The sequence below is a fragment of the Cherax quadricarinatus genome, unplaced genomic scaffold, assembly GCF_038502225.1.
Source record: "Cherax quadricarinatus isolate ZL_2023a unplaced genomic scaffold, ASM3850222v1 Contig344, whole genome shotgun sequence".
NCBI classification, from domain to species: Eukaryota; Metazoa; Arthropoda; class Malacostraca; order Decapoda; family Parastacidae; genus Cherax; species Cherax quadricarinatus.
In genome coordinates, this window is record NW_027195370.1 from 83,066 (window position 1) to 102,500 (window position 19,435).

The window sequence follows — 19,435 nt, forward strand, 5'->3', positions numbered from 1 at the left end:
TGAAAAAGTACAAAAACTTACCGATAGCAGCACAACAACTCGTAGCACTGAGCCTACATGCTGTGATCATACCAGAAGTAATATTTGTAGCACGCTTCACTTCTTGAAGCATCAACGTTGCACTTTCACGCACCATCTGTACCTCCTGGTCAGTATAAAAATGACAAATCAACAGTCAAACTACCATATTCTTCAGTGAATCAAAATAGGTCAAATCTATTAGTAGTTGCTGGAATAAAAAAGAACTACTAAGACATTCACAGTGAAGTAAAGACAAACATATATACAGTGGTCCTCTGGTTTTCGTAGTTCCCGGCAATCGTAAAATTAGCCAATCATAGGGGTATTTTCGTATAAACATGGACTCGCTTTTCATAGGTTGACTTGCGAGTCGTAGTTCGTCCGGGACGCGTACCTACTGCGTGAGCCGGGGCGGCAGCCAGTCTGGCATTGTTTGCCAGTGAGCGAAGGTCCCCTCACGTGCTCCAGCGAAATATTTCATAATATTCCATTTATTTTAGTGCTTGCAAGTACTAAATAAGCTACCATGGCTCCAAAGAAAGCTCCTAGTGCCAAGCCTGTGGTAAAGAAGGTGAGAAATACGATTGAATTTAAGAAAACCATCATTGAACAATATGAAAGTGGTACAAGTGTGGCCGAACTGTCCAGGATGTATAAGAAACCCTACACAACCTTATGTTCCATAATGGCCAAGAAAAAGGAAATAAAGGATACTGTTGTTGCAAAGGGAGTAACTATGCGGACAAAAATGAGATCACCAGTACTGGAAGAGGTTGAGAAGTTATTATTGGTGTGGATAAATGAGAAACAATTAGCAGGAGATACTCTTATGACTTCGATTATTTGTGAAAAGGTTAGGCAGTTGCATGAAGATTTGGTAAAGAAATTGCCTGCAAATAGTGGTGAAGTGAGTGAATTTAAGGCCAGCAAAGGCTGGTTTGAGAGATTTAAGAACCGTACTGGCATACACAGTGTGGTAAGGCATGGTGAGGCTGCCAGTTCGGACCACAAGGCAGCTGAAAAATATGTGCACGAATTCCAGGAGTACATAAAGGCTGAAGGACTGAAACCTGAACAAGTGTTCAACTGTGACGAAACAGGCCTCTTTTGGAAGAAAATGCCAAAGAGGACCTTCATTACACAAGAGGAAAAGGCAATGCCAGGACACAAGCCTATGAAAGACAGGCTGCCGCTAATGTTCTGTGCTAATGCTAGTGGGGATTTCAAAGTGAAGCCATTACTAGTGTACCATTCTGAAAATCCCAGTGTGTTCAGGAAAAACAATGTTATGAAGAGTAAATTGTGTGTTTTAGAAATCTAATAGTAAGGCATGGGTCACGAGGGAAATTTTCGTCGAGTGGTTCAATGAAGTGTTTGGCCCTAGTGTGAAGGACTATCTCCTGGAAAAGAAATTGGATCTCAAGTGCGTGCTAGTAATGGACAATGCACCTGCTCATCCTCCAAATTTGGATGACCTAATTTTCGAGGAGTTTGGGTTCATCACAGTAAAGTTCTTGCCCCCGAATACCACTCCTCTCCTCCAACCCATGGACCAGCAGGTTATTGCAAACTTTACAAAACTCTACACAAAAGCAATGTTTCACAGGTGCTTGACTGTGACCACAGACACTCACTTGACCCTAAGGAAATTTTGGAGAGAACACTTCAGCATTCTCCACTGCATAACCCTTATAGGTATGGCTTGGGAGGGAGTGACTACCAGGACTTGGAACTCTGCCTGGAGAAAATTGTGGCCAGATTGTGTCGACAAGAGAGATTTTGAAGGATTTGGGACTGACCCTAATGAGCCTATGTCTGTTGTAAAATCAATTGTGGCACTGGGGAGTTCCATGGGGTTGGATGTGAGTTTGGAGGATGTGGAAGAATTGGTGGAAGACCACAATGAAGAGCTCACCACTGAGGAGCTGCAAGAGCTTCAGCAGGAAGAGCAACACATTGCAGCACAGAATCTTGCTGCAGAGGAGGAGGAAGAGAGATGGAAGAAGGTGCCTTCTTCAGAAATTACAGTGGACCCCCGCATACCGTACGCATCGCATACCGTACAATCCGCATACCGCTCGCTTTTTTCGCAAAAATTTTGCCTCGCATACCGCCCAAAAATCCGCTCACCGCTCTTCGTCCGAGACGCGTCCAATGTGTGCCCTTAGCCAGCCTCACATGTTCCGCCGGTGGCATTGTTTACCAGCCAGCCTCCGCGGTAACATCCAAGCATACAATCGGAACATTTCGTATTATTACAGTGTTTTCGGTGATTTATCTGGAAAGTAAGTGACCATGGGCCCCAAGAAAGCTTCTAGTGCCAACCCTACAGGAATAAGGGTGAGAATTACTATAGAGATGAAGAAAGAGATCATTGATAAGTATGAAAGTGGAGTGCCTGACGCCGACCTGGCCAGGTTGTACAAGAAACTCAAATCAACCATCGCTACTATTGTGGGCAACAGAAAGGCAATCAAGGAAGCTGTTCTTGCCAAAGGTTTAACTGTGTTTTTGAAACAGAGATCGCAAGTGATGGAAGATGTTGAGAGACTCTTATTGGTGTGGATAAATGAAAAACAGGTAGCAGGAGATAGCGTCTCTCAAGCGATCATAAGCGAAAAGGCTAGGAAGTTGCATGAGGATTTAATTAAAAAAATGCCTGCAACTAGTGATGATGTGAGTGAATTTAAGGCCAGCAAAGGTTGGTTTGAGAGATTTAAGAAGCGTAGTGGCATACATAGTGTGATAAGGCATGGTGAGGCTGCCAGTTCGGACCACAAAGCAGCTGAAAAATATGTGCAGGAATTCAAGGAGTACATAGACAGTGAAGGACTGAAACCTGAACAAGTGTTTAATTGTGATGAAACAGGCCTGTTTTGGAAGAAAATGCCAAGCAGGACCTACATTACTGAGGAGGAAAAGGCACTCCCAGGACATAAGCCTATGAAAGACAGGCTTACTTTGTTGATGTGTTCCAATGCTACTGGTGATTGCAAAGTGAAGCCTTTATTAGTGTATCACTCTGAAACTCCCAGACCGTTCAGGCAAAAGAATGTCCTCAAGGAGAATTTGTGTGTGCTGTGGAGGGCAAACAGTAAGGCATGGGTCACTAGGGACTTTTTCTATGACTGGTTACACCATGCATTTGCCCCCAATGTGAAAGATTACCTAACTGAAAAGAAATTAGAACTTAAGTGCCTCCTGGTGTTAACAATGCCCCTGGTCATCCTACAGACGTGGCAGAGCGACTTTATGGGGACATGAAATTCATTAAGGTGAAGTTTTTGCCTCCTAATACCACTCCTCTCCTGCAGCCCATGGACCAGCAGGTTATTGCAAACTTCAAAAAACTGTACACAAAAGCTCTGTTTGAAAGGTGCTTTGTAGTGACCTCAGAAACTCAACTGACTCTAAGAGAGTTTTGGAGAGAGCACTTTAATATCCTCAATTGTGTAAACCTTATAGGTAAGGCTTGGGAGGGAGTGACTAAGAAGACCTTGAACTCTGCTTGGAAGAAACTGTGGCCAGAATGTGTAGACAAAAGGGATTTTGAAGGGTTTGAGGCTAACCCTGAGAGGATTATGCCAGTTGAGGAATCCATTGTGGCATTGGGAAAGTCCTTGGGGTTGGAGGTTAGTGGGGATGATGTGGAAGAGTTGGTGGTGGAGGACAATGAAGAACTAACCACTGATGAGCTGATAGATCAACTTCAACAGCAAGAGGCCAGACCTGAGGAAACTGGTTCGGAGGGGAGAGAGAAATTGAAGAAATTGCCTACTACAAAGATTAAGGAAATCTGTGCAAAGTGGCTTGAAGTGCAAACCTTCATGGATGAAAATCACCCTCACACAGCTATTGCAAGCCGTGCTGGTGATTATTACACTGACAATGTTGTGAAACACTTTAGGGAAGTCATAAAGGAACGAGAGGTACAGGCTACTATGGACAGATATGTTGTGCGAAAGAAGTCCAGTGACTCTGAAGCTGGTCCTAGTGGCATTAAAAGAAGAAGGGAAGTAACCCCAGAAAAGGACTCGACACCTCAAGTCTTAATGGGAGGGGATTCCCCTTCTAAATACTAACACTCTCTCTCCCCTCCTCCCATCCCATCAATCATCACCAGATCTTCAATAAAAGTAAGTGTCATGTAATTGTGCATGCCTTTTTCAGTTTGTGTGTATTAAAATTAACATTTCATGTGGTAAATTTTTTTTTTTCATACTTTTGGGTGTCTTGCACGGATTAATTTGATTTCCATTATTTCTTATGGGGAAAATTCATTTGCATACCGACCATTTCGCATAACAATCAGCCCTCTTGTACGGATTAAAGTCGCTATGCGGGGGTCCACTGTAGAGAGATTTTTACTATGTGGGGTAAGATGGAAAGCTTTATGGAGAAACATCACCCTAATAAGGTTGTTGCAAGCCAGGTTGGCAACATGTACAGTGACAAAGTCTTGGGCCATTTTAGGGAAGTGTTAAAGAGACGCCAGAAACAGAGCTCTCTCCACAGTTATTTTGTGAGACAGGACTCCAGTGACTCTCAAGGTGGTCCTAGTGGCATTAAGAAACAGAGAAGAGAAGCAACCCCAGAAAAGCAAATGGTACCTGAGGTGTTGATGGAAGGGGATTCCCCTTCCAAACTATAAACAATCCACTCTCTCTCCTCCTCCAGTCTCCCATACACTAAGAAGAATCTCCAATAAAGGTAAGTGTTATGCTGTTAATGTTTCATTCATCATTTCCCATTGTATTGTTTATGTACTACATGTATATTTCATGTTAAAAAAATTTTTTTTAATACTTCTGGGTGTCAGGAACGGATTAATTGTATTTACATTATTTCTTATGGGGAAAATTGATTCGTAAATTGTAAATTTCGTTTATAGTAACGGCTCCAGGAACGGATTAATTACGAAAAACGAGGGACCACTGTACTTAGTCTAAGTTATATGATATACTTGCCATTTTTTGTGCTCATGAGACTGAAAAGACCAGTAACCTGACAGAATCAGGACAGTTACTTAATATTAAAGAAGGGCTACAATTAAAATGTGCATGTATGTACAATGTTACAGACAGTAGATTGGTAGACAGCAACCGCCCAGAGGTACTACTGTCCTGCCAATCGAGTGTAAAATGGAAACTTGTACAGCAGGGCCCCTCTTTACGGCGTTTCACTTTACGGCGTTCCGCTAATACGGTCATTTCAAATTACGACCAAAACTTGCTATACGGCTCCCCCCACCTGACTTTCTAATACGGTCACCGCACCCCACCTTGTTTGTTTACATTCTTCGTGAGCTCAGTAAGCACTAAGTCTCTCCATTTTGTCTGGAAACTCCAAAATTTCAAATGTTTTTAAAAGTTATTTCATATTTTATATATACTCTGATAATTATACTTATGTATACCTGTACTTAAATAAACTTACATACTGTGCTGGCATGCAGGTACACATTAAAATCGGTAAGAGTGTCTTATGTCTCCAGACGTCATATTAGTAAAGATAATAATAATCATCGAGTCTCATTTAAATGTCGTATATTACGTTAAATACACATTTTCATTAATCCATCTATGATATTTTTTCAAAATTATATAATAAACACGATACATAACATAAAAAGATGATAAATACACCCCACAATAGAATAAATAAACATATATATGAGATGTGGTAGCAGACGACTTGCACAAGTGACGCCATATTAGAAATGCTAATAATAATAATAATAATAATAATAATAATCACTGAGTCTCATTAAATGTTGCATATTATGTTAATATACACATTTTCATTAATCCATCCATGATATTTTTTTCAAAATTATATAATAAACACGATACATAACATAAAAAGATGATAAATACACCCTACAATAGAATAAATAAACATAAATATGAGATGTGGTAACCAGATAACTTGTACAAGTGAAGCCAAGAATAACATTTTCTCTAATCTAACATAAGAGAAAATGTGTTACTGGGGGTAACTGTAGAAAATTATTCCTTTCGTATGTATGTAAGTAAGTTTATTCAGGTATACACAAATACAGTTACATAGATTATCATACATAACAACATATGTGTAGAGAACCTAGGATAACCCAAAAAAGTCAGAGTGACTTATTTCCATTGCCTTCACTCAGAGCATCATTTCTTCTCAAAATGATGTTACATGAGAATGGGAGTGTTCTTCTTTATTTATTCTACCGTATCAATGTAGAGACAACCTGTACACAATGTAACTTGTACACAAACCAGACGTGTACACTTTGTTTACAAAACTTACCTTCGCCTGGTTTGTTTACATAACTTTGCGCCTGTCTCTCATGCACTCATTCTTTCTCTCTCTCATTTATTCGTTTTATCTCATTTACTTACTCCTGACCCTACATTAAGACTACAAATATTTTAAGGTAAGTAATGAGTGAACTGTATATACATTTTATCGCTCTGGGATGCTTAAATGTAATAGAATATTATGTGTAGGTGGGGTGGCCTGGTATGGTAGCCCGGCTGACTACCATACATACCACACTTGATTTCTTACAATAAATACTACTTGTCTCACCCTAGATTAAGACTATAAATATTTTAAGGTAAGTAATGAGTGCACTATGTGTGTATTGTACTTTTTTATCGTTTTTTGATGCCTGGTTCTATTGCTAACTTAATATATGTTAGTGTAAACTTGTTATCTAGTGTTTGTATGCATTTGTAAGTGGAAAAAAAGGGTGTTCCACTTTACGGCGGTTTCCGCTTTACGGCAGTAGCCTGGAACCTAACCAGCCGTATAAGTGGGGCCTTCCTGTAATTTTTTTTTTACATGATGGTAGGACTGCAGGTGTCTTTTCTGTCTCATAAACATGCAAGATTTCAGGTACATCTTGCTACTTCTACTTAGGTCACACTACACTTTTTTTTTTTCAACAAACCGGATATATCCCACCAAGGCAGGGTGGCCCAAAAAGAAAAACAAAATTTTTTTTTAAATTTAGTAATTTATGCAAGAGAAGGGGTTACTAGCCCCTTGCCCCCGCCATTTTAGTCGCCTCTTACAACACACATGGCTTACGGAGGAAGAATTCTGTTCCGCTTTCCCATGGAAATAAGAGGAAATAAACAAGAACGAGAACTAGAAAGAAAATAGCAGAAAACCCAGAGGGGTGTGTATATACAGTGGACCCGCGGTATTTGATAAATCCGGTATTCGATGCATTTTAACTCAAAATTTTTGCCTAGGTATCCGATTGAAAACCCGGTATTCGATACGATTCGTAGCCATACTAGTCGGCACCAACCCTGGCATGCAAGCCGTACTAGTACGGCACCAACCCTGAAAGGGTTAATCAAGGAAATCTTTGCCAAATGGATGGATGCCAGAAATTTTGCAAAGTACCACTCCAACAAAGCCCAAACAAGCCGTAATATCATTGCCTGGAATGACCAGACAATGTCACATTTCCGAAACATCCTGAGAAGGCAGAAGCAGAGTTCTTTGGAGAGCTTCAACCAGGTTCAAATAAAACAAAAATGACAGTAAAGAGAAGGGGACTCTCCTTCCAAACAATAACATTTCCTCCTCCTCCCTTCTCGGCACTATCCTAGTAGGCACTAGACTCTTTGGGCAAAGTAAAGTGAGGTTAAATTTGCATTTATTTCATCTAATTCTTTTATATTTACGCATGCATTTTAGTATTAAGCAGTGTTTAAATTATTTTATACAACCCCATTAATGTATAATATGCCAATAACAATAGGATTTTTTTTCATGGGAACAGATTAATCATTTTCCCTATAGTATTTCTTGAGGAAAAATTCATTTGGCATACTTCCTGTTTGGTAGAAGTCCAAGGTCTTGGAACAGGTTAAGGACATATACTGAGGTACCACTGTACTGTTGTAATTCCAGAACAGTGGACCCTCCCTTTTCATCAATCTCTTATCGCTAATTTCAGTTTTTCCGACTTTTTCCGTCAAAACATTGCTTCCGTTTTCATCGATGGTACGGAACCTGTCAAGTGCCCAGTGCACACACAAAACCGCCTCCCACACACATTCTCAGGCAGTGTCGTATTGTTTCTCGGCGAGTGAACATATCCTGCGAGGTTATACGACATATTTCGTAATAATCCACTGTTTTTGGCACTTGTTTATTGTGTGAGACTGCTAAATAAGCCACCCTGGGCCCAAAGAAAGCTTCAAGTGCCAGCCCTTTGGTAAAGAATATGAGAAACATGATAGAATTCAAGAAAAAGTTTGTAGAAAAATATGAAAGTGATGGTGGTACAGGATGGAAGTGATAGTGGTAGAGGGTGTAGTGATGGTGGTAGAGGGTGGTAGTGATGGTGTAGCGATGGTGGTAGAGGGTGGTAGTGATGGAGATTTGTGCAATGTGGAGTAGGATGGAAAGATTTGTGAAGGAACATCACCCTAACAAAGCTGTTGCAAGCCATGTTAGCAACATGTAAAATGAGAATGGCTTGTCCCATTTTTGGGAAATTTTAAAGAGATGCCATAAACAGAGCTCTGTGGACAGATATTTAGTGCCACAGGTGTACAGTGACTCAAGCTTATCCTAGTGGCATTAAAAAATAAAGAAGTGACCCCAGATAAGGACTTGGTACCTAGAGTCCTTATGGCTATTCATTGAATAACCTCTCTTCCCTCTCCCCTCTTCCCTGTCTCCCATACACCAAGAGTCTTCAGTGAAGTTCTTTTGTGCATGTAAACCTATACTTAATCTAAGATTTTTTTTTTGTTAATACTTTTGGGTGTCTGGAATAGATTAATTGGATTTACATTATTTCTTATGGGGAAAATGGTTTCCGTTTTGGTCGATCTCTCTGGAACAGATTAATGACAAAAACCTAGGGTCCACTGTGATAGGGTTCATTTTTTGGGTAATAATGTACAGTAGGCCATAAATTAAATGATCTTTCAAGACACTTTTGCTACGTGACGGCTGAAGAATTGTGGCAATATTTCGATCATAATGCAGTGTTTATGATGGTGTAACTATAGGGAGAAATAGCTAGTAGCCCCTACAAGAAGGCAAGTACTAATAATTTCACTAACTACACACTGCTGTGCCATTAACCCTTAAACTGTCCAAACCTAAATCTACGTTCACTCGAGCAGTGCTCTGAATATTTTGAGAAAAAAAATGAATTAGAGGGAGTAATTTTCTGTGTTATAAGAAAAAAAAAAGAAAGGACCAGTACTTACAGAGATATAAGACCACGAAGTTGGCACTGGATGCTCACCTGATGGCAACATTAAGTCCTGCCGCATGCAGAAGTGTTGCCGTTATACAGTAGACCGTAATTTAACACAAGTTTATTTGGCACGATTCGGGTATAGCATGACTGAAGAATTGCGGCACAATTTTATGTAACACGTCGTAAAATTAATTTAACACGGTTAGCAGGAGGGGGAAAAATTTTGAGCGAGCGGTCGCCCTCGGTGGGTCACACCACTAAGTCAATGGGGGAGACCTACCGTCATCCCCTGCCACCCTCAGCCACCCACACCACCCTCCTAGCCTTCAGTTTGGTTCACATGTGTGTAGGACGGATACTCGGGAAGCTCGCCATTTCTTTACATACGTATTTCAATTGCCATATTTTAAACGTTACTGACTTACTGAATGAGGACCCTGAAATGGTGTCTAGAGCAGCTGATGCCTTACTGTCAGTTACATAATGTACTGCAGGGTAAAATAGAACAAAAATCCATTACAGAATTTATGCACACTCCAGTACAACCATCAACTTCAGTACCAGAACCTCTACCATACATTTCAGCTCAGTAGGACCACAACATAACTCTCCACTCTCTTCACAACTGTTGACAAACACCAGCACCAACAATTTAAGGTAAGAAGTACTATTATTTCTGTTGCATTTGTAGTACTAAACAGTAAAAACATACTATATCACGACAATGAACTACAATTACATATTCCTTTTATTTCTTTAAGATCTGCTGGTCTAAGAAAAAGTTGTTTGGCTTTCTGGGGGCTCCCAGGAACATAACCCTATTTTTCCCACAGTTCTTCAGTTCATCTAATATGCTTTTTACCTAACACCACGTTTTCAGGAATGTAACTACCATGTTAAACGACTGTCTACTGTATTTGTTTTTCTCCTTTTTATTTTAATTCATATAATTTTTATGCTCTGATAATTACTATTCATAATAGTTCTTGTGATTTCATAGCCAATCTTATTTCTGACACTAATACTGGGTACTGGAATAGTACTCAGTCACAATCACACCGACAGGTGAACACTTTCACCTGCCTTTCACATTTACTATTGTTTAGAAATATTTACGAAGTATTTATAGGTCTCAGCAATGTTTTAGACATGCTGGAGTATATATGAAACTCCTTGAAGCATGGTGTTTATGAGGAGTCACTAAACTGCTGACAGGGTAAGCAGTGGAATGACAATTGATGATAAAGTACTGCTGCAGGGAACCCTGGATTTATTTGTTTTCACTGTTACACACAAACATATCTGTGTCTGTATCTATGGGTCTGTATCTGTGGGTCTGTATCTGTGGGTCTGTATCTGTGGGTCTGTATCTGTGGGTCTGTATCTGTGGGTCTGTATCTGTGGGTCTGTATCTGTGGGTCTGTATCTGTGGGTCTGTATCTGTGGGTCTGTATCTGTGTATCTGTATATGTCTATTTGTCTATCTCACTTATTTATCCATACCTCACCTATGCTATTTGTGCTTGGGGATCAACTGCAGCAACACACCTAAAGCCAATAATAACCCAACAAAAAGCTGCAGTAAGAATAATCACTAAATCCCATCCCTGGCAACATCCCCCCTCCCACTCTTCATAGATCTAAACTTACTCCCTGTTCAGTACATCCACACTTACTACTGTGCAATCTACATCTACAGGACCTTAAACTCCAATATCAACCTTGACCTAAAACGCTTTCTTAATAGTTGTGACAGAACCCACAGGCATAACACCAGACACAAACATCTCTACGACATTCCCCATGTCCGACTAAACCTTTACAAAAATTCAATGTATGTCAAAGGCCCTAAAATCTGGAACACCCTACCTGAGAACTCTAGAACTGCAGACACATTCATCACCTTCAAAACTACCATTAGAAAACATCTTATCTCCCTGATAAACCCCATCAACTAACTACACGAATACCACCTGGTGGTTCACACTTACACTCACTCACCTATTTGACCATAAACAGAAATATTAATCTCAATCTTAACCCTTTCAGGGTCCGTCCCGTAGATCTACGGCTTTACGGTGAGTGTCCAAACCGTAGATCTACGCCATGAGCTCAGCTCACTCTGATAAACTGTGAGTGGTACATTTGGGCCTAGATATGAGAGAATACATCTATGTGGTATATGTGCACCACATAAAACAGATCCTGCAGCACACTGTGTATAATGAGAGAAAAAAGCTGAAATCATGATTTTTCGATTAAAACAGCAACTTTGCAGTGTTTTTTCGTATGTTTTTTATAGTTGTATTTGCGATTTCTTGGTCTCATTTGATAGAATGGAAGACATATTACAGAAATAGAGATGATTTTGATTGGTTTTAGCATTGGAAATGGCTTGAAACTGAGCTCAAAGTAGCGGAAATGTTAAATTTTTGCCGATATTCAAGAGTAAACAAACGACCTCACACGTCTAATACACGTCAGCTGGTGGGTCTAATATACATTCACAAATATGGTGATGATATTTATACAATTATTACAGTATTGCATAACAGTAAATCTTCTATTTTTTGGTGTGAATAAAAATTCATTATGTGAATAAAAAATCAAAATGGAATTTATTTGTAAAGCCTCAAAACATAACTAATGAACAGAGGAAATGTTAGTTTAGTGCCAGGAATGTCTACATTGTTTATTCTGGACCCTATTTTGAAATTGGAATATTTTGAACTTTGTGTTAAATTGGCCAAATTAACAATTTCCGATCACTTTATTTTGGTTGAAACAGTTGACTTGGCGATTTCTTGTGCTCAATCGATAGAATAGAAGTAATACTAGTGAAATAGCTAAGAATTTGGTTGATTGGAATAATGTAATTGGCGTAAAATGGGAGTCAAAGTCGGCAAAATCGCCGATTCGTAAATATCGCTGACACATCAAAATTCGCGAGAGCATAATTTCGTCAATTTTCCACCAAATTTCGTACTTTTTGTTTTATTACCTTCACAAAAAGATTCTCTACGATTTCATAAGAAAAAATAACAAATTTTTTTTTTGAAAATTCTTGGACACTGGTGCGTGACTCCAGATTTGGGCCTTGGACCCTGAAAGGGTTAAAATAATGAATCCTATGATACTCCAATACTGAAACTATGAACTGTGCCAAAACAAAAGCATTCACATTGCTAAACTCACAAACTAGTATTTAGTCACTTAGCCATAATACCAACTTACCTCATAATTTGTAATATTTTAAAATAAAGAATTAAACTAAGTCTGCCCGAAATGCCTAGCCATGCTAGGCGTTCTAGTGGTACACTCTGTAATCATTATTTAACTACATGTAAACCACACAACAACCAAATTCTGTAAATTCAACATTGTAATCTTTATAGAGAATAAACTTTGAATCTGTATCTTTGCCTGTGTGGATGTGTCTGCTTGTCCATCTCGGGGAGCGGCTCATAAGCTTGTTGGTTTACAAGCCGCTCCCCGATTCCTGAGCAAGTGAAAATGCCTATTACTTGCGTCATGCTTATTATGCCTTAGATCTACAATCACTGTATAGCCCTCTGCCTGGAATTTTTGGGTTATCCTAGGTAATTTACACTATGTATAATAACTGTACTTGTGTGTACCTGTGAGAGACAGAGATATGGACAGAGACAGCCAAAGTCAGTCAGCCAGCCAGCTAGCCGGCCAGCCTGCCGAATACGTACGACATTCTGGCTGGATGACATTACCAGAAATGAAAGGATGTAAAACAAATGTTGCACATGGGTTATTATCAAGGTTTTTGATATTTCCTCGACCACTTGTGGCTATATTCATCTCAAAGCCACTAAACTCTGGGTCAACATCACTTTCCTCTTAAAAGGGGAGTGTTAATACGACATCTGAACCAGGATGCTCTCTGTGAATCTAAATCAGGATGCCCTCTCTTGAGCAACTTTACCAGCAGCTGAAAGAAGAGCTTAGGGTTGCTAAGCAGAAGATACGGCGATTAACGGAGGAGAAGAGGAGAATTCTAAGTAATCCTCCTGTTGTGAGTCCCCAGGTTAAGAGGGGAGCTTGGTCAGTGGCCGGGCAACATGGAACCAAACTGAGGATCAAGAAGACTGTTGGAGAGGCAGAAACAATGAGGACCCAGAAGACTACTGTGGAAACTTCCAACCCATTTTCGGTGCTACCTGACGAATGTGGGTGTTCTACTGGGAATGTCACAACGAGCACCAAGGAAGCATTGGCTGACGTGAGTGAGACATCCCTAGAAACCCCAACGAAAACCATCGAGAACGTCTTGACGAATTCCACAAGTGAAGGTGTAGTGCTACCTAAAGAATGTGAGTCGACTACTGGGAACATCACGACGGACGTCGCCAAGGAAGGTAAAAACATTGTTGTTGTTGGGGATACCCAGATTAGGTACATGGATAGGGCATTCTGCTTGAAGGACAGGAGTAGGAGGCAGAGTGTGTGTTTTCCTGGGGCTGGGATGAAGGATATTGTTAGCCATCTGGATGACATCATGAGAGGTAATGGGAGTAATCCTATTATCTGTCTCAGTGCTGGAGGCAACGATGTTGGCAGACGTAGGAGTGAGGACCTGATTAGCAGGTATAGGTCAGCAATAGAGATAATTAGGAGGAAGGGTGGGAACCCTGTCATATGTGGTATTTTGCAAGGAGAGGCGTTGGAAATGAATGGTTGTCCAGAGCAATTGGTGTCAATTGCTGGCTGGACAAATACTGTAAGGAAAATGCAGTAACATTCATTGACAACTGGGACCTCTTCTATGGCAGAAATGACATGTATGCCAGGGATGGGGTTCACTTATCTACGTGTGGGGTGGGAGCACTGGCCAACGCAGTGGAGGGAGCTGTTGGGTTTTTAAACTAGGAATAGTTAGTGGTATGGGTTTTGGCGGGAAAACAGTGAATCGCAGTGTAGTAATATGAGTACTAGGAGAGCTAGTAATAGGCAAAATGAGGTGGATATTGGAAAGCCAGTGGCACTAATTGACAAGGACAGTAATAGGTTTAGTGGAATAACAGAAAGGAGCAGGAAGGGTAAAGAGAAAGGAGGGTCCTTAAATATATATTACACAAATAGTCGTAGTGCTAGGAATAAGATGGACAAGTTGAGACTAGTTGCTGGTGCAGGTAACATTGATGTATTTGCCTTAACTGAGACGTGGTTCAATATGAAAAATCGAGACATGCCTGCGGAATGTCACATTCAGGGTTTTAAATTGTTCCAAGTAGATAGAAGTATCGGGAAGGGGGGTGGGGTGGCACTGTATGTCCGAGATCGCTTGAACTGTTGCATAAAAACAGGTATTAAGTCTGAAGTAACACATACAGAGTCTGTTTGGATAGAATTTTCAGAGGGGCATGAAAAATTTATTTTAGGTGTGATATACTGTCCCCCAAACTTAGATAGGGACCAGGGGAGGCTACTACGGGAGGAAATTGTTAGGGCCGCAAGGCATGATAATGTAGTAATTCTAGGAGACTTTAACTTTAGTCATATTGATTGGAATTTCTTGACTGGGAATTTAGAATCATACGACTTCTTAGAAGTAGTTCAGGATTGTTTTTTGAAGCAGTTTGTGACAGAACCTACAAGGGGTAATAACCTGTTTGACTTAGTTCTGGCAAACAATGAATCCCTTGTTAACAATTTAGAAATTTCAGAGGAATTCGGTGCTAACGACCACAAATCAATTACATTTAGCATTGAATGGAAGTACAATAGTAGGGATAACTCAGTAACAGTCCCAGATTTTCGCTTAGCAGATTACGGTGGGCTTAGAGAACACTTATCATCTGTTGACTGGGGTAACGAAGAGAGCTATCAATATGACAGTTTTCTGAACACTATACATGCTGCTCAAAGAACGTTTATCCCGTATAAAGAAATTAGATCAATTAGAAATGACCCAAAATGGATGAATAATAGGCTGAAATATCTACTAGGGCATAAGAAAGGAATTTATAGGCGTATCAAAATAGGTGAGGGTCATCTTATGAATCAGTATATTGACATTAAGAGGGACATTAAACAGGGGATAAGAAAAGCTAAAAGGGACTATGAAATTAAAGTTGCTAGGGATTCTAAAACTAACCCAAAAAGTTTTTTCCAGGTCTATAGAACAAAAGTTAGAGATAAGATAGGTCCCCTTAAAAATAACTATGAGCACCTTACTGACAAAGAGAATGAAATGTGCTCAATTTTAAATAATTATTTTCTCTCGGTTTTTACACAGGAAGACACTAACAATATTCCAGTAATTAATTTTTATACTGGGCCAGAAGAAGATAAATTATGTAACATCACAGTCACTAGTGAAATGGTTGTGAAGCAGATAGACAGACTGAAGCAAAATAAGTCGCCGGGTCCTGATGAGTTTTTTCAAGGGTTCTTAAGGAATGCAAAATGAAACTCTGTGAACCATTAACTAAAATTTTTAATTTATCTCTTCAAACAGGTGTAGTGTCTGATATGTGGAAGATGGCTAATGTAATTCCTATTTTTAAAACGGGACAAGTCATTACCGTCAAATTACCGCCCAATAAGCCTGACCTCAATTGTAGGCAAATTGCTAGAGTTAATTATAGCTCAGATTATAAGAAGCCATCTCGATAAACATAGCTTGATTAATGATACTCAGCATGGATTCACAAGAGGCCGGTCTTGTCTAACTAATTTATTAACTTTCTTCAGTAAAGCTTTTGAGGCTGTTGACCACGATGAAGAATTTGATATTATTTACTTAGATTTTAGTAAGGCTTTTGATAGAGTTCCGCACCAAAGACTGTTAAAGAAAGTGGCAGCTCATGGCACTGGGGGAAAAGTGCTCTCATGGATCGAGTCATGGCTCACAGACAGGAAGCAGTGTGTGTCCATAAATGGGGTTAAATCCGAGTGGGGATCTGTAACAAGTGGCGTTCCACAGGGATCAGTCTTGGGCCCGTTGTTGTTTATAATATATATCAATGATCTTGATGAGGGAATTACTAGTGATATGAGCAAATTCGCCGATGACACAAAGATAGGTAGGATAATTGATTCAAACGTAGATGTTAGGGAACTTCAGGAGGATTTAAATAAACTCTATTCTTGGTCAGAAAAGTGGCAGATTCAGTTCAATGTAGATAAATGCAAGGTTCTGAAGCTCGAGTGTCCATAACCCTAGCACTTGAAGTCCAGAGGTCATACTGCAGCTTTATACATCATTAGTTAGGCCTCACCTAGATTATGCAGCTCAATTCTGGTCTCCATATTACAGAATGGACATAAATTTGTTATAAAACATTCAGCGTAGAATGACTGAATTAATACATAGCATTAGAAATCTTCTTTATGAAGAAAGATTGAAGACTCTTAAATTACATTCACTTGTTAGACGAAGAATGAGGGGAGACCTGATCGAAGAGTGGAAGATGGGTATTAATAAAGGGGATATTAATAAGGTCTTGAGGATGTCTCTCCAAGAGAGAACCCACAGTAATGGATTTAAATTAGGCAAGTTTAGATTTAGAAAGGATATAGGGAAGTATTGGTTTGGAAATAGGGTAGTTGATGAGTGGAACAGTCTACCTAGTTGGGTTATTGAGGCTAGGACTTTGGGTAGTTTCAAATTTAGGTTGGATAAATACATGAGTGAGAGGGGTTGGATTTGAGTGGGACTTGCATATCAGAGCTTATTTCTTGGGTAGCATTGAAAATTGGGTTGGGCAAATGTTTTGTTAGTGGGATGAATTGTAAAGGACCAGCCTAGTATGGGCCAACAGGCCTGCTGCAGTGTTCCTCCTTTTTTATGTTCTTATGACTCCCTGGTGCTTGCCATGCTATTTGCTCTAGCTGGCGCTCAATTGAACTGTTGCTCCCACAAGATACTAAGTGGTCCCAGACTTTTTTTAATACCGTGCACACCGAGTTTTAAGGGGCCAAGGAAATTTTTTTGGAGTGATAAAAAAATTGAAGTTGAAAAATTATGGAAAATAATGCTTTCTTACCAAAAAATAGTGCATAACTCTGGCAATATGTTGATGCAATCAGCTGGTTTCTATCATATTTCTAAGTTTGTTTTCCAAAAATGTAATTTTTTTTTGTTTTTGCCATCATCAAGAGAACATGTCGGCAATTCTTTTTTTTTTTTTTTTTTTTTTACTCCAAAAATTATGATTTTTATGATTGTTTCATTCTAAATACTCAACATCGCAACTTCAGTGAGGACTAAAGTAAAGAGCGCGGAGTGTTGTGGCTCAGTTGCCTCAAGGCTGTCCACAAGTACAGGGGTTTGCAACATGCCGAGATTTGGTGTGCCGTGTCCATAGAGTTTTATAGAAAACAAAAATATTAATAACTCAGGAATAAGTTATTGACATTTGTTTTCAGTTTTTGCGAATAATAATAATAGGAGTGTCATGATTTTTTCACACATTATTGAGGAATAATGGTTCCATTCAATTTCAGAGCCAATTTGCAATATGTTTTACCATTTTGTTTTTATTGAATTTTATTAAAAAAAAAATTCAACATTTTTCATAATGCAATCTATTGACATTTCTCTCAAAGAACTTTGAAATTAAGATTATCTAGCTCTATCTTTCATCTGGTGTTGACTAGAACATTGTACATTTTACCAATTTTGTAGGGCAAGGAGGGTTTTCATGACACATACCATTTTGCAAAATGAGTCAGTACAATCACAGCGTGTAGGTTGCAAAGTGTTGGTTAAATCATAGTATAAATTTCACTGTAGTTGGATAAAAAAAAAAATGCTTGACCAGGCATCTCAGGCCAAACAGCCAAATTTGGAGGCAGGAAAAATAATACTTAGCTTTAAGTTGGGAGCGCTACGCAAGTGAATGTAGATGTACGTTTGCACAGTTTAAGGGTTAACAGTCATTCACTTACCCTAGCTATATTTACACAATGGAAGTAAATGGTATAAAATACTCATAACTCCTAAATGCTTCAACGTTCAAGCTCTCCAAGACAAGCTCAACCAGGTCGAGCCTTCAATCCAGTTCACACTTGAAGAAGAAGTCGACAACACTCTTCCTTTCCTTGATGTCCTGCTCTGCAAAGCTGACCACGAACTTCGTTTTAAAGTCTATCGAAAACCCACCAACCAAAACGATCTTCTCCACTTCTACTCTCACCACGACACCAAAACCAAACGTGGTGTAATTATAGGCTTCTTCCTGCGTGCACTCAGAATCTGCAGCAACGAGTTCCTTGAGGAAGAATGCACTATAATTGAACAAATATTTTCTAAACTCCACTATCCTCGTCACTTCATCAGAGACTGCAGACGGCGGGCATTAAACATCTTCAACACACCCAGAGAAGACACTGCCGAGAAGAGATACATAGTCCTTCCCACCAACTCCATTGCCAAACATGTTTCCAACATCTTTGCCAAAACATCATTCCAAGTATCTACCTCCACAACCACGACCATCAAGGACATCACCAGTAGTAGACAGAACAAGCCTCCATCCTCTGCAGGGGTATACATAATCCCTTGTAATGACTGCAACAAGTTATACGTGGGCGAAACATCAAGGGACCTCCAAACACGTGTTTCAGAACACCAATACGCAAGCAAGTCTGACGACACAAGGAATGCCTGCGTACAACACCGTAATTCACACAACCACTTGATAAACTACAGAAACTCAAGACTTATCGCCACAGAAGACAACACTCAATACCGAAGAATCCTGGAATCATCACTTATTTCTATATCCTACAACTTCAACCAGAATAGTGGCTTCTATAACATAGCTGAACCACTTGCCAAGAAACTTCTTCATCGCTATCCCACATAAGAACACTGTAGAAGGTCTGTTCACAAACTTATCCAATCTCCTTTCCAAACTACCCAAGTTTTTAGACTCTATAACCCAACTCGGTACATCATCAGATGCAGCATTCTTCACCTGACCTCAGCTTTCTGAACCAGACTATAAATACTCGCGTTCCTTCCACCCCAGGTAGTTCTGTTTGTGACTTGAAAAAGCCCACTGTGTGGGCGAAACGTAGTCAATAAAGGATCACATTATACTGCATTTGTGTTTATATTTCTATATTTACACAAATTGAATGTGTTAGTGGTTGATATTAAAGTGTGGAAAGTACAATAAGTAAATGAAAATGAAGGATAATCTT

The 19,435-nt window shown here is 39.6% G+C and overlaps 1 protein-coding gene across 1 annotated transcript in view; it reads right to left on the reverse strand.

Annotated features, from left to right (window-relative positions):
- The window catches only part of LOC128690366 (titin homolog), a 117,056-nt gene that overhangs the window by 3,030 nt on the left and 94,591 nt on the right, over positions 1–19,435 (reverse strand). Inside the window, exon 4 of the mRNA XM_070080360.1 lies at positions 22–145. Within this exon, the coding sequence (XP_069936461.1) occupies positions 22–145 (124 nt within the window). The remainder of the gene's footprint in view (positions 1–21; positions 146–19,435) is intronic.